At 45.8% G+C, this 15,610-nt stretch overlaps 1 protein-coding gene across 12 annotated transcripts in view; it reads left to right on the top strand.

Annotated features, from left to right (window-relative positions):
• NDST2 (N-deacetylase and N-sulfotransferase 2) overlaps nt 1–15,057 on the top strand; it is a 178,273-nt gene extending 163,216 nt beyond the window's left edge. For 11 of the 12 annotated variants that reach the window (XM_084841413.1, XM_084841419.1, XM_084841423.1 and 8 more), the window contains 2 exons: nt 9,784–9,886; nt 10,011–15,057. In XM_084841413.1, coding sequence (XP_084697539.1) covers nt 9,784–9,886; nt 10,011–10,136 — 229 coding nt within the window. In that variant the 3' untranslated portion in view covers nt 10,137–15,057. The remainder of the gene's footprint in view (nt 1–9,783; nt 9,887–10,010) is intronic. The other variant, XM_084841425.1, reaches the window with a different exon arrangement.
• Nucleotides 15,058–15,610: the final 553 nt, after the last annotated feature.

Below are 15,610 nucleotides of genomic sequence, written 5' to 3'. Positions count from 1 at the left end.
CTTTCAGTTTGCTAAACAACCATTAGCAGGACTACTTAGTTGGTTTGCACTGGTACAAGTTCATTTCAAGCTTCTACCCCCTCCCAATAACTTTTTTTCAGTGAGATCTGAACCTCTCTTTAAAACAGATTTGCCTGGTGTAGATGTGACACAGGCTCCCATAGTTTGTCTAGTGGGAGCCAGCTCTTCTTTCTCTTCCTTCCCCTGAAGTGACTTTGCCTTTCCCACCATAACCATGCTCCAGCTTTACATATGCACTAATCAACATTCCCTTGTAAAGGAATGACATTTAAAGCATGGATTAAAGTGGGTTTGCAAACACTGGGTTAGATCCAGGTTCTGCTTTCCAGAAGGTGCCTGTGCCCAATTTTTTGGGATTCCCCCTCCCCATGCACTACAGCTCACCCCATTCAACAGGATCCTCTGAACTTCTGTAGCATCTTCAGGGGGCTGGAGAGGCTGCCATGGAAGGGAGGAAGTCTGCTTCCACCAGCCCAGCTGCACATGCCTAATCTGGATCCAGTCCACAGTTTCCAGGGAATTTGGCTTGTGTTAATTTCCAGAAGGATAGTCATGTTAGTCTATCGTAGCAAAAACAACAAAGAGACTAGTGGCACCTTAAAGACTAACTAAAGCATAAGCTTTTGTGGACCAGAGTCAGATGCATGATGATGTAAGCATTTTTCTTTCCTCTTCCTCCTCATCATCATCATATTTTTTCCAGGTAACAATGAACAGTAACAAATCCAAATACACCACATGCAAGAATTTCTTTACAGCCTTTCTGATCACTCAGGATCTCTATTTGGTACAAGCTAGATTATCTGATAAAGTTCTTCTTCGTGGTCTCTGCATCACACATATGGGCTCTGCACCTGCACGGAGCCTCACTTGGGAACATTCTCTAGCTGAGGAAAATATTTTTGGCGGGAACCCTCCCCCACTGTCTACTGCGCATATGCAGCAGGTTCCCGCCCATTCCCTCAGTTCTCTTTTGCTGTAAGGACACCTCGTTAGGGCTTCTCTTTGTTATAGCAAACACTTGAGGTAGTTAGGAGCTCTTCTTTCTTCCATTTATTTATTTAGTGCATTTATATCCCGCCTTTTTTCCTCTTGCAAGGAACCCAAGGCGGCTTACATTATTCTCCTCCTCTCCATTTTATCCTCACCACAAGAACCCTGTCAGGTAGGTTGGGCTGAGAGTCTGTGACTGGCCTCAGTGACCTCGCTCAGTGAGCTTCCATGGCCAAGTGGGGACTAGAACTCGGGTCTCCCAGCTCCCAGTCCAACACTCTAGCCACTACACCACACTGGCTCTCTCTTGTTATATATACACATACATACGTACACACACACACACACACACACACACACACACGATTAGCTAGTTACTTCTCTTTTTATCTTTTGCGATCTTTGATCATCATTTGGCGACACAGGGCTGTGAAGGCTCCCTTTCATAAACGCATCCAGTGCGGCAGTAAACTACCCTCCACTGATGGACATTGACTTTGTTTGCTTTGCCTGGGGGAATCTCACGTTGTAGAGACCTGCAGACATAGAATCATAGAATCATAGAATAGTAGGGTTGGAAGGGGCCTACAAGGCCATTGAGTCCAACCCCCTGCTCAATGCAGGAATCCAAGTCAGAGCATCCCTGACAAATGGCTGTCCAGCCTCGTCTTGAAGGCCTCCAGTGTGGGAGAGCCCACCACCTCCCCAGGTAATATACATTAAAGCTCATATACATTATATGAGCTTTACAAAGCAAACTAAGTGCCACCATTCAGAACACTTAAAAGCAATCTTGTGGAAGAAAGCCTTGGAAGCCCTTGATTCAACAAAGCCTTCTACTTCTCAAATGGTGGAGAAAGTTCAGTCATCACCTGTGGATCGAGCCAGGACTCTGACTCTAACCATGGGACACACTGATCCTCCCACCCCAGGCAGATCTTTGACAATTTTCACAGCAAAAAAGCTATCTAAGAAAGTGAAGGTGCCGAGGGCTTCTAAGGGGGTGACTGAGAGTCCTAAGAAAAAGAGAAAGAAGGATCGCAGTTCTCATCTTTCTCTTACTCAGTCTGCTGATCAGCATCAACTGCCAATCCCACCACCTCCACCACTTTTGGGCTCTCCGATACAGAGAGCTCCTTCGATTCCATCGTCGGTACCAAGAGCCTCCTCGGTACCGTTGCCTGAACCATTACACATGGCTTCGATGTCCAAAGGAGAGATCAGGGAAGTGTCGCCACCAATAGTTTTGCATGACTCCTCTCAAGTACAGTTGCTTCCTCCACTGGTACCAAGAGAGCATCTATATAGAAGTACTTCACCAGATCCATTCCATTCTGGGAGATCTGGCATGCCACACCATGATCACCATGAGAGGGATATGGGCTATACATCCCGTTCACCGATGCATGATTGGGACAGATATGGCAACTGGTCTTTTCTGCCTAGAGCATGCTATCAACATGATGATTGGCGTTATCATCATGACGTTTCTCATGATCGAACAAGGTATCTGGGAGCGACATCCCCTTGATATCAGTCAGCACCTTCAGCCTCAGTTGCGAGACCACCTAGAGAGGACCCTTTTTGCATCCTCCTCCAGTTCCCCCACATTCAGCTTCTCTGAGGGGGCTGTTGACTGCATTTGTTTCTTGTCCACTTCCACCTACACCTACCTCAGTGCAGAAGGAGAAAAACAAAGATTGGGATCAAGCAGAAGCAACGTCTCCCCAATCCATTGAAGATTATTGTCAGATTCGATGTCTGTATCCTCAGTACCCTACCGTCAGTCTCTTCCCCAGATGATGTGGTGGGTACCAGAGTTTCCCCTTCTGAGGATCTCTGCAAATTTACTGAACAAATACTATGGATGGCACAGTCCTTGGGCATCGAAACTCAACAACAAACTGAAAAGTTACAGGACACAGTCTTTGATGTGGTCTACACAGAAGCCTCAGCTCCAGTTTCCATTCCCTTTCTTCCAACTTTACTTCAGACCATTAAGGGATCCTGGAAGGCTCCTTCTTTGATGGCACCGACCTCAAAATGACTGGAATCCCTATACAAGGTGGGAGAGAAGGATGTGGGGGTTTTATTCACTCACCCTCACCCTATTATAGCAGAATCGTCTTAGGGCAAATCTCAGAGGATTCTTGTTTCGCCAGCCGATAAAGAGGGACAGCGTTTGAATTTATTGGGCAGAAGAATTTATTCATCCTCTGCATTTGGTCTCTGCATGGTGAATTACCAAGCAATGATGTCGAGGTATCAACTTTTCTTAAGGGGAAAAATTAGGTCTTTATGTGACTATCTCCTGGAAGATTATAGAGAACTTGCTCAACTTTTCCAATCCGAGGCAGTAAAGTTGTCTGGGCAGCAGATCAACACCACTCACCACCAAGTTGTTTGTGATGTGAAGGTGATGGTGGGGCCTGTAGCCCTTAGCAGGCATGCGTGACTCAGGTCGGCAGGCTTAATGCCAGAGGCGTGGTCATGCATAGAGGATCTTCCATTTGACGGGGATGGCCTCTTTAATTCCAAGACCATTGGAACTGCCATTCCAAGAATGGCAACGGATGCCATTCAAAAGGCGAAGAGCACTGCAAAGAAAATGGGAATTTCACAGCAGTATCTCCAACAATCATTCAGACAAAGGAGATGGTATCGACAACAGCAGTTCCAGCAACTGGGTCAATACCAGGATAGGACCCCCCCAGGTTCTGTCACCAACAATTGCGGAGAAAGCAACTCCCTGCTCATCGTTTCCTCCAGTCACACTCCAAAGGGGACAATTCCTCTAAGCGGCAGCTTTCACTCCACCAAATGCCAGATCCAGCACGGCCTTTTTTGTCCCATTTTTGGCTCCCTCCTATCTCATTTCCACAAAAATTGGAGAGCAGTAACATCAGACAAATGGGTCCTCGACATCATTCACACTGGATACTGTCTGGAGTTCGAAGTCCTTCCTCCACTCGGTACCGTCCATGTTACACCGCCTTCGGGAGTTCTCCGGCTGGAGACAACCACGCTTTTAGCGAAGGGAGCTATCAGAAAGGTTATACGATACCAGGCAGGGAACGGGTTTTTTTCCCTATTACTTTATGGTACCAAAAAGGGATGGAGGACTTCACGTCATTCTGGATCGCAGAAACCTCAATGTATTCCTCAGGACAAGAAAATTCCGAATGACTACTTTAGCCACTGTTAGCCCCCTTCTTCGTCAGGGTGTATGGTTTGCATCGGTAGACCTCAAAGATGCCTACTTACGCATAGTCATATTTATTTATTTATTTATTTATTGCTTGCATTTATACCCTGCCTTTTTTCCTCTTGCAAGGAACCCAAGGCAGCCTACATTATTCTCCTCTTCTCCATTTTATCCTCACAACAACAGCCCTGTGAGGTGGGTTGGGCTGAGAGTCTGTGACTGGCCCAAAGTCACCCAGTGAGCTTCCATGGCCGAGTGGGGACTAGAATCCGGATCTCCCAGCTCCTCGTCCAACACTCTTGCCACAACACCACACTGGCTCTCAGGGAAGATTGCCAGAAGTACCTTCGTTTTGTCACAGGAGATCAAATGTTCCAATTCACAGTTTTTCCTTTCAGTCTGGCTATCACTCCACACATCCTCACCAAATGTATGGCAGTGATGTGTACTTAAAAGAAGCCAATGTGGCTTCATAAAAAGCTTAGAGATGAACTGAAAACAAAAAAGGACATATATAGGAAGTAGAAGGAAGGCCAAACAAAGAGGAAGAGTACAGGCAGGTAGCACAGAATTGCTGGGATGGCGTCAGGAAGGCTAAAGCTGAGAACGAGTTGAGGGTAGCGAGGGATGCTAAAAGCAACAAAAAAGCTTTCTTCAGATATGTGCATAGTAAAAGACAGAGGAAAGAAATGGTGGTTCAGCAATTAAATAAAGATGGCAAAATGGCAAGGAAAACAGATGACAAGGAAAAGGCAGAAGTGCTCAGTTCCCACTTTGGCTCAGTCTTCTCCCAAAAGAGTGTCTATGACACACACACACCCCCGGCAAAGGCGAAGTACAAGCTGAAGGGGCAGGATTGCAGCTTGAGATCGATAGGCATATGGTCAAGGAACACTAATTACTTGGAATGAGTTCACATCTCCAGGGCCAAATGAACTGCACCCTAGAGTAATAAAGGAACTGGCAGAAGAACTCTCAGAACCACTGTCTATTCTCTTTGAGAAATCATGGAGGACGGGGGAAGTGCCAGATGACTGGAGGAGGGCTAATGTTCCCATCTTCAGAAAGGGCAAAAAGGAGGAACCTGGGAACTACAGACCAGTCAGTCTGACTTCGATCCCTGGGAACATTCTGGAGCAGATTCTAAAGCAATCCATCTGTAAGCACCTTGAAAACAATGCAGTAATGACTTGAAGCCATCATGGAGTTGTCAAGAGCAAATCCTGCCAGACGAATCTGATCTCATTTTTTGATCAGGTAACCTCGCTTGTGGACTGTGGGAATGCTGTGGACATAATATACCTCGACTGCAGCAAAGCTTTTGACAAAGTGCCCCATGATATCCTGATGAGCAAACTAGCTCAAAGTGAGCTGGATGAAACAACGATCCGGTGGATCCACAGTTGGCTACAGAATCGGACTCCAAGAGTGCTTATTGATGGGATCTTCTCAAACTGGGGAGAGGTAACAAGCGAGGTACCACAGGGCTCAGTCCTGGGCCCAGTGCTCTTCAACATTTTTATGAATGACTTGGAAGAGGAGGAGCAGGGAATGCTGATCAAATTTGCAGATGACACAAAATTGGCCAGGACAGCAATTGCACAGTTACAAAATGGGAGATATGTGGCTCAACAACACTACAAGTGAGAAGGATCTTGGAATTTTTGTACATCACAAGCTGAATAGGAACCAAGAATGGGATGTGGCTGCAAAAAAGGCAAATGCTATTTTGGGCTGCATTAATAGAAATACAGCTTCCAAATCACATGAAGTACTAGTTCCACTCTACTCAGTTCTGGTTAGGTCTCATCTGGAGTACTGTGTCCAGTTCTGGGCACCACACTTTAAGAAGGATGCAGACCAGAACTGGGCATGTTTAGCCTTGAGAAGAGAAGACTGAGGGGAGATATGATAGTGCTCTTCAAGTACTTGAAAGGTTGTCACAGAGAGGAAGGCCAGGATCTCTTCTCGATTATCCCAGAGTGCAGGATACGGAACAATGGGCTCAAGTTACAGATCCGGGTCAATATCAGGAAAGACTTCCTGACTGTTAGAGCAATACGACAATGGAACCAATGACCTAGGGAGGTGGTGGGCTCCCCCACACTGGAGGCGTTCAAGATGAGGCGGGACAGCCATCTGTCAAGGATGCTTTGACTTGGATTCCTGCATTGAGCAGGAGGCTAGACTCAATGGTTTTATAGGCCCCTTCCAACCCTACTATTCTATGATTCTAAAACCTCTTCTTACTCGAGCAGTTCTGCTTGTCTGAAACCTATTGACCTTGTTGGGATTGTTAATAAACGAGGAGAAATCCTGATTGGAACCCACTCAGGTGATCCACTTCATCTGTGCAATGCAGGATGTGACAACTGCGAGAGCTTACCTAGCTCAAGACAGATGTCGGGCTTTAATGGGATTGGCTTCCAAAATGTTTCAGTACTGCAGAACAGCAGTGTTTCAAATCCAGAGGCTTCTGGGTCTCATGGCCTCTACAGTTGATGATGTAGCATGAGTGAGACTCCACATGAAGTGCCTACAGCAGTGGTTTCTGAACTCTTTCAATCCCAAGGCCAATGCTCACAAGGTACACTTGGTGCTGCCAGAAGAGGTAGCCCACAGCTTAACTTGGTGGATGCAACCATGCAATCTCTCTGTAGGCATACCATTCATGCTGACGCAGCCATCTTGAACCATTGTGATCGATGCATCTCGCCTTGGTTGGGGAGCCCATTGCAGATCTCTTCGGATTCAGGGCCTTTGGCACAAACAAGACAGGGCGTTGCATATCAACGCACTTGAGCTCTTGGCAGTAAGAAAAGCACTCCAAGCTTTTGAGTCTAGCCTCTCTCACAGGCATGTCCAGGTATTAGCAGACAACACCATGGTATTGTGGTATTTGAACAAGCAGGGGGGAATTCATTCTCCAACCCTAATGGACATGACAGTCGAACTTCTCCAGTGGGCAATCGAGAGGGGGATCACACTCACAGCCCTTCACATACCAGGGAGGGACAACGATGTGGCAGACTCTCTAAGCAGAACTTATCAGATGTTGCGCAAGTGGCAACTGTCATGTCTCATCCTCAGATCACTCTTCAGGACGTAGGGATGGCCACAGATGGATCTCTTTGCTATGGCCCAGAACGCAGTATGTGACAGTTTTTGTTCCAGAGGAGGTCTGGGCAAGAGATCACTAGGGGATGCCTTCCAGGTTCTTTGGTCGAAGGGTCTCTTCTACGTGTTCCCACCATTTCCCATGGTACCCAAGGTACTGCAAAAAAATTGGGATGGACAACACTGACTGTATCCTAATAACACCGTGGTGGCGAAGGCAACCATGGTTTGCTCCACTGCTCAATCGTTCAAACGTGGAGTACTTATGGCTCCCGCCGATTCCGACATCGCTGACCAAGGATCACAGTCGAATCCGCCATCCCAGCGTTGACACCCTCTGCCTCACAGCATGAAGAATTCGACCAATCTGATGAGCTTGTCTGTGGAGGTTCAAACAGTGCTGGATGCAGCCCTCAAACCATCTGCAAGGCGAGCATATAATAGTAAATGGACCAGTTTCTCCACATTCGCTTCTGCGTGAGGACTTGATCTTTATTTGGTACCGTTACCGTCTATACTTACCTTGCTTCATGATCTCTTCCAAAAGGGATTGAAACTCGCTTCGGTTAGGGTTTATTTAGCCGCTATTTCGGCATCATACACTCCTATAGATGGCTTCACTATATTTTCACATCCTACCACTCAGCAGTTTTTGCAAGGATTAAAGAACCTAGCCCCTCCATCTCGACCTCTTGTTCAGGAATGGAGCTTATCTGTTGTTTTGAAAATCCTGACTTTGAAACCGTTTGAACCAGAACCACTAGCGATGATCAGTCTTCGACTTCTGTCTTGGAAGGTGGCATTCCTAGTATCTGTAACTACTGCCCAGAGGGCAAGTGAGTTGTGTGCCCTTCATATCGACAAGCCATAACTCATTTTCCATAAGGACAAAATGGTGTTAAGAACTGACCCCTCCTTCCTCCCGAAGGTTGTGTCCGATTTTCATTTAAATCAAGAGATTGTTCTTTCCACTTTCTTTCTGCGCCGTCCTCTCAACTGGAAACAACGCTCCATACTTTGGATGTACGTCAAGCACTGGCTTTCTACAAGTCTCAAACAGAACCCTTCCACAAATCCCAAAGGTTCTTTGTTTGCTATGGGGATCCTAAAAAGGTTTGCAGGTTTCCCCTCAAAGATTTGCCTCTTGGAGTGTTCATACCATAAAGTTAGCTTATGAAATTGCGGGATTGGCACTTGATGGTCACATCAAAGCTCATTCTGCTAGAAGTGTGTCCACTTCCATAGCGTACAGTCGGGGAGTGTTGATACCAGACTTGTGTAGAGCTGTGACATGGTCGAAGCCTTCAACTTTCATCTCGCACTATAGACTGGATGTTCAGGCAGGAGAGGATTGCAGTTTTGGCTGTGCAATCCTGTCATTGATCCTCCAATAGGACATGGCAATATTATACCCTCCTCCGGTAAGTAAACTTGCCAATCACCCATATGTGTGATGCACAGAGACCATGAAGAAGAAATGCAGGTTGCTTACTTATAACTAGTTCTTTGAGTGGTCATCTGTGCTTTCGCACAACCCACCCACCGTCCCCACTTCGATGTCACTATTGTCGATGTCGGAGTGAGGTAGTTTCCTTGGTAACGTGGCTGTTAGTCAGTCTTAAGGAACTGAGGGAACGGGCGGGAACCCACTGCATATGCACAGTAGACGGTGGGGGAGGGTTCCCACCAAAATTTTCTTCCTCGGCTAGAGAATGTTCCCGAGCAAAGCTCCGCACAGGCGCAGAGCCGATGTGTGTGAATGCACAGATGACCGCTCGAAGAACTACAGTTACAGGTAAGCAACCTGCATTTATCACTCATCATCCTAATAGATCACGCCATAGAGTTGCATGCGATGATGAATTATTTAAGGTGCCACAAGACCCTTTGTCATTTCGCATTAGTAATCCATGTAAAAAAAATCACAGTTAATGCCAGGAAATAGAGAAGGGAACTTTGCTCCATTTGGGTGAGGGATGAGGGGAAGCACCCATCCCCATGTTTTGTAGAGAGCCAGCATGACGTCTGCTCTAGACTAGTAAAACTTTGGAGAACTTTATATGAATTTTGAACTAAAAGTGCCCATAAGGCATTGCTGCAACAACAAAAATTCAAATGGCCAGACCTAACAGTAGGAGGTTAATGGTACTTTGTTTACCCAGGCTTAAGGCACCTAAATAAAACATTTTTCTTTTTTTCTGGAAAGGCAGCAAAATAATTGCCCAAACTGATGGCCTGTATGACAAAATATGACAAAACTGACAGAATGACAAAATTATTCTGGAAAGTCATTCAGTCATTGATTCATTTATTACATTTCTATACTGCCCAATAGCTGAAGCTCTTTGAGCTAAACCTCCAAGTTATTGAGCTAAACTTCCAAATCGTGCCAGGTCAAAGCGCACGTGTGCATGTATATACTATATAAAACAGGCGCCCTTTTTCAGGTTTGATGAAGCAAAGGGATTTTGGTGCCAAGCGCTGGAAGGAGGGAAGACCAAGTGCCTGGGGAAAAGTAAAGGAAGAAAATATGTAGACATGGATTCCTCAGTGAGTAGCCAAGTGGGGATTTTGTTCTCGCAGAGCATATGGTAAACCCGAGTGTTATAACTGGGAGGGGAAAGGGGGCAGTGGCCCTTCATTAACGTCTCCTCTCCTTTTGGAACTGTTGCAGTCCCGCATGTTCCTGGCAGGCTTCTACCATGAGCACAACATTGAACTATCCAAGTTGCTGAGCAAGGTTGGCCAGCCACTTCCCACGTGGCTCCGAGAGGAACTGCAGAATTCGAGCTGGAGCTGAAGCCCAGGGCCCTAGCACTGCCAAGCACATTGATGTGGGAACCATTGGAAAAAATACCGCTGACCTCTCTTCTCACAGTGAACTAGAGGAAGGTGCAGGGAGAGTGCTGACCCGAGTGTGGACCATGCACCTTTGAATATTAACTGTTCGTTACATTTGAGAAACACCCAGGGAACACCAAGTATTGTGCAGTCATTGGCCTTCATCCCAAAATTCTAGGATGACTGACATAGGAATGCTTGTGGGCTTTAATTTCCCCATGCAAAAAAAGCCTGGAGTAGACTCCATCAAGAACAAAAGCATGCAAATGTGTAGGCTACTGGGACATCCCCTATTAATGTCCAAAATGCTCAGGAAGCTAGCAAGTGAATGTCTTAATATTGCGACTGCTCCCTTACGTGGTTCTTAAGGTGATGTCTCCAAAGTTGTTAGTAACTGACAGCAAATTGCATTTCCCCGATTGCAGCCTTAGTTGTTTCATTAACTCAGTCACAGGGGCCATGGAGGGAGGGATCGTGGGTGATGAGGCAACTGAAAGTTGTAGACATGCTCATGTGAGAGGGAAAGCCATTTGTTTCTACTTACAGCATGTAAAAGATGATGAGGGAAGTCTGGTGCTACATTCACATTATGAAGAGGCAGTGTCACTTACAACTAATCACAGCAGTCTTACGTGTCAGCTGAGGCGACGGGGTTCCATAGTCTGTTGCGTGGGCTGTTCTTGTGCACTGGGGCTTTTCTTGGTCCCCCCTCATTCATGTTTAGCATGACATGGAGATTATGGGTGAGATGGGATACAGAGTATGCCAGTCCAAACACCCGTTTTGCCTAAAATTCTGTTCTGGTGAGTCTCCAACCTGCTCTTGAGAACTAGTCCTACTATTTCCTCATTGTAACCACTATCTACTTGAGTAGAAAACAGCAGAAATCCTGCCCATCCCTTCAAACATGCCTTATCTACAGTGGTCCAGCGATTGCTCAAGACAACAAGTGCCAGGCTCACAGGGGGAGATGTAGCAGCTGACTTTGACAGGAAGACTCCTTGGGGCAACTCCTGTAACTCAGTATGTCTGTTTGAACAGGGGAAAAAAGTGATTTCAGCCAAGCATATACATTGAGCCTTAGTTATTGTGCTTTTTAATGGTGAATTACCATCATTTGTAAATATATAGTATGGACTACATAATATTTCATTCAATGTGTCCCCATGCAGAGGGAAGTGTTGTATAACCAAAAATGGAACCAACAAACCTAAAACCCTGTGGCTGGAGAGAGAAGCAAGTGCTGTGCTTCCTGCACTGGATTCATGTATAATGTCATTCACATTGAATGATAAGAATAAATTCTTGGCTCTTGCAGCTGAGCACACTGTCTAAATAAAGGTTAGACGTAGCATTTGGAGTCAATAAATGTACTACTTTATTTTTCTTTGGTTGTCATTTTTAGTTCAGCTACCCTATTCCCTGACCTAACAGCAGCATCTCTATGTGCATATATGCAACCAAAGCAGTTGCTTGTACACTGGGCTGTAGGAGACTGGGTCGCAGATACTCAAATGAGAGCAAAAGGCAATAACATCTTGAAAAGGGTCAAGTCAGCAATCACACAGAAACAAGGCACTTTGCAGGGAGGAGGCATGGAGCTGACTAGAGAGGATGGAAACCTCAACTTAATCCTGACCAGGACCTGCTAGGAGATATAAATAGTGTTAAGCCACTCACAGTGACTATAGTGCCATAAGTGGGAAGCTGCCCAGAAAATCTGACATTGTCCAAGAGATCGAACTTCTGAAAAACAAGGATTAGTAAAACAAGATGAAAGGGAGTCAGGTGCATCAAGAGAGGTTGAACAGAAGAGCTGTGCTGAATCAGCCCAGAGGCCTATCCTTTGGTGCCTTCAAAATGTTTGGGGTTACAGCTCTATAAGCCCCAGCCAGCATGGCCAATGGTCAGGGATTATGGGAGTTGTAGTCCAAAACATCTGGAGGGCACCAGGCTGCCTACCCAGGGCCTCTAGTCCAGCATCCTGTTCCCTCAGTGGCCAACCACATACCCTTGGGGAGCCCAGAAGCAGATCAGGATGGCAGCAACCCTCTCCCACTGTTTCCCAGCAACTGCTATGCAGAGGTATGCTGCCTCTGATCCTGGATATAACCATCATGACTAGTAGCCATTGATAGCCTTATCCTCCAATTAGATGGATGTAGTCTATAACCACTGTAATAGAAACTCAGATACACACCACAGATGAGGAAAGGTACAACCCTGTTCAACAAGATGGTTAACAACTAAAATCTAAGGAAGCTATCGTGTGGCACAGAGTGGTAGGCGGCAGTATTGCAACTGAAGCTCTCCCCACGACCTGAGTTCGATCCCAGCAGAAGCCGGGTCTCGGGTAGCTGGCTCAGGTCGACTCAGCCTTCCATCCTTCTGAGGTCGGTAAAATAAGTACCCAGCTTGCTGGGGGAAAGGTAGTCACGACTGGGGAAGGCAATGGCAAACCACCCCGCTATAGTCTGCCATGAAAATGCCAGCGAAAGTGGCGTCCCTGTAGGGGTCAGTAATGACCCGGTGCTTGCACAGGAGGAGCCTTTCCTTCTTTTAAATAGTGGGAGTATTGCCTAATAGGAGCAACAACAACACTGGCAAAGCAAATATAATGTGAGAAAAGAATTTGAAGAGCTGTTGCTAAAGCCATTCACCACACAATTATTTCAATACATCATGAGCAGGAAACCAACCAGAAAAGCAGTTAAACTGTTAGCAGACTTTGCAGTACCACTTTTCCAATATTTCAGCTGTACAGAGCATAACCTATCATCACTTTTTGACTGGGCTGGATTCCTGTGAGACAAACAAACTAGCACTTCAGGGGTGGACAGCATGCAGCCCATGGCCCACATGCACCCTGCCATCCCGCCCACTGCCTCCCAACATTCTAAAGATTTTCTAAATGGCGCTTTATTTGGACCTATTTACAGTGGAAACACCAAAAGGGTTGAAAGTCAAACAAGCTAATTTTTTACCCGTCTGGCACTCGATGCCATTTTTAAATATTAGTTCTATAGATATATATATTAAGAGGTATCGGGGGAGGGCAGGCAAAAATGGCTCCTGGATCCCCCAAAGTTGCATAACCCTACAGTGCTTGTTGAGCAGCTCACAGCATGAATGAAATGAACTCACTGGAGGGTTCTTAATATTTTCTGGATGGCTGTTCAGCCTTTCAAAAATAGCCTTGGCATAGAGGGTCTATATTTAATTCCACATGTAACGTGTATGTTAATTATGTATGCAAATGAAGATACAGACCTACTTGTCACAACAGCAATAATGTACTGAATTAGGAATAATTGCGAAAACATGCAGTACTGGTATTGGAGAAGGCACTGAGCTCTAATATTGATGGTTTCTGTCTTAACTTGAACTTCAGAAGGAAAGACAAACCTCCCAAGAAGCCAGCACAGATACGGAACACATACAGGAAAAACGATCCTATACTTAATATTTGCACATGCAGTTTTTGACTGTGGCAGTACTTCACTTTTGTTTGGCACAGGGAAAATGTGCTTTTGTAGAAACTACTAGTGCACTACTAGTGCAAGTAGTACTACTTGAGTACTAGTACTCAAGGAACAAGAAAAGGTTTTCTACAACCAAGTAACTGAAACACCCACACACAAACAACAAATCTTGACTGCTGGTGATAAAGCACTTGTTTGCCTATACAATGGTGAACCCAGTGAGAGCCTGGACACACTGTGCTAGCCACTTTTGTGAGACTGGCCCTGGGGATGTACGGATTTTGTTAAATGCGTTCCATCTGTTTTGTGGCTTGTCAGATGTCTTTCACTCCATCATCCGCTCATTGACGGATTCATCCCCACACACACACACACTTTGGAAAAGTACACAAAAAAGTCCAGCACAATTTATGGAATTTTCAGCAGCACATAACATTTTGCGTATTTTTCTTAGCTAAGCGTACAGTGAGCAGAGTGCACAGACACAAAAATGTTATACAGCAGAGGCTGAAGAGAGATCAGAGATTTATAAACATTGGTTCTTTTCCTTTTTTTAATGGTGTATATATTAGTGTATTTTCAAGCAACTTTTGCATTTTTGTATGGCTAAATTTATGTACAAGTCCAGGAAGTAATTGTGGCTTTTGACATCCCTCCCCCCAATCAAGAGATCTGGAGCTCTCACAAGCAGGCACATATTTTGCTAAAACTATCAAAAGATGGAAAGCAACAGATGCATTTAATTGATGTGCATGATAGTTTTGTTCAGTGTTGGATCACATTAGAACAGTAGCAGTCTTTGAAATCTCCCATTTTGGATATGATTCCCTGATTATAATTTTCTAGAACCACCAACACCACTCAGTAGAAGAGGGGAAAAACTCCCCTCCTTGCTCAGACAGATCATGCGTGTGTGTTACCATTCTGCTGCCTCTCTGCTTAGCTATGGCTACTCCAGACCAGAGACACTCCTAGGGCCTTGAGAGTTCTGCCTCCTAGAGGGACCCAAAGCTGACTTAGCACTTTCCAGCAGGAGCGTCCTGCTAGATTACACCAGCTTGCATCAGCTTTTTAGAGCTATGGACTAAAAGGAATGCTGCCTTGGCAGGGAACCCACCACCAATGATATGAAGAGGCCACACCAACAGTAGTTTCCTCTTTGGGGGGCGCCACATTGGGGTAAACAAGGGCCACCCTGCTTGTTGGAGAAACAAGAGTGAGGAAGTGATGCTCCCTGAGTATTTATAGCTTGGGAAAAGATCACTAGTCTGCATTTACAACTTTATCAGCTGACAGAGTTGAGGGGCTAAAGGGGTAGAGACTGAGGGAAGCAGGGAGCAGCCCTTATAACAGTAGAGGGCAGAGCATGATACTCTGTGGGAGTGGAGTAAGGTAGCTGGTTTGTTACAAAAGAGTGTAACGGCTCTGGTTGCTCCTGGATTATCAATTTAGAGAGCCTGAGTGGACTTGATAGTCCCCCAGCGTTGATGGTAGTGCTGCTGAATGCCAGGTTGATGAATGGGAGAAGAGCCATCTGGATGAGCATGCCAACCTGGTTTACGTAACACAGACCTTGTTGGAGAAGGGGTGGGGGGAATCTCACTTTGCTGCCTTGCATTCTTTATGCAGCAGGTGGCAAGAACTGATGGGGAAATGGTGTTGTATTAGTTCTATTTTGATTCTATCCCCCAGACCAGATGCCCCATGCTGCAGTCTTCCCATTTTGAGCATGTGTTTCTGAAGGTGGGTGTTTAGAACAGAATAAGTACTTTGCTGGCATAGTACCTGTCCTGCTGCTCAGCAGTCCCCCTTCTTAGGAGCACCCCCTCCACTTATGGTAGGGGACTTCATCCTGGTAGGATAGGCTTAGGACTTCATAAGCTCCATGGCAACCATGGGTCTTTCTAAATCGGGAATCAGCCCCACTGATTCAGCATGTTATACTTTGGAT

This window comes from Heloderma suspectum, chromosome 3 (assembly GCF_057233095.1).
Source record: "Heloderma suspectum isolate Gila_16-S chromosome 3, 16-S_ref, whole genome shotgun sequence".
NCBI classification, from domain to species: Eukaryota; Metazoa; Chordata; class Lepidosauria; order Squamata; family Helodermatidae; genus Heloderma; species Heloderma suspectum.
Note: the sequence above shows the minus strand (reverse complement) of the source record. Positions and strands in the feature narration are given on the sequence as shown.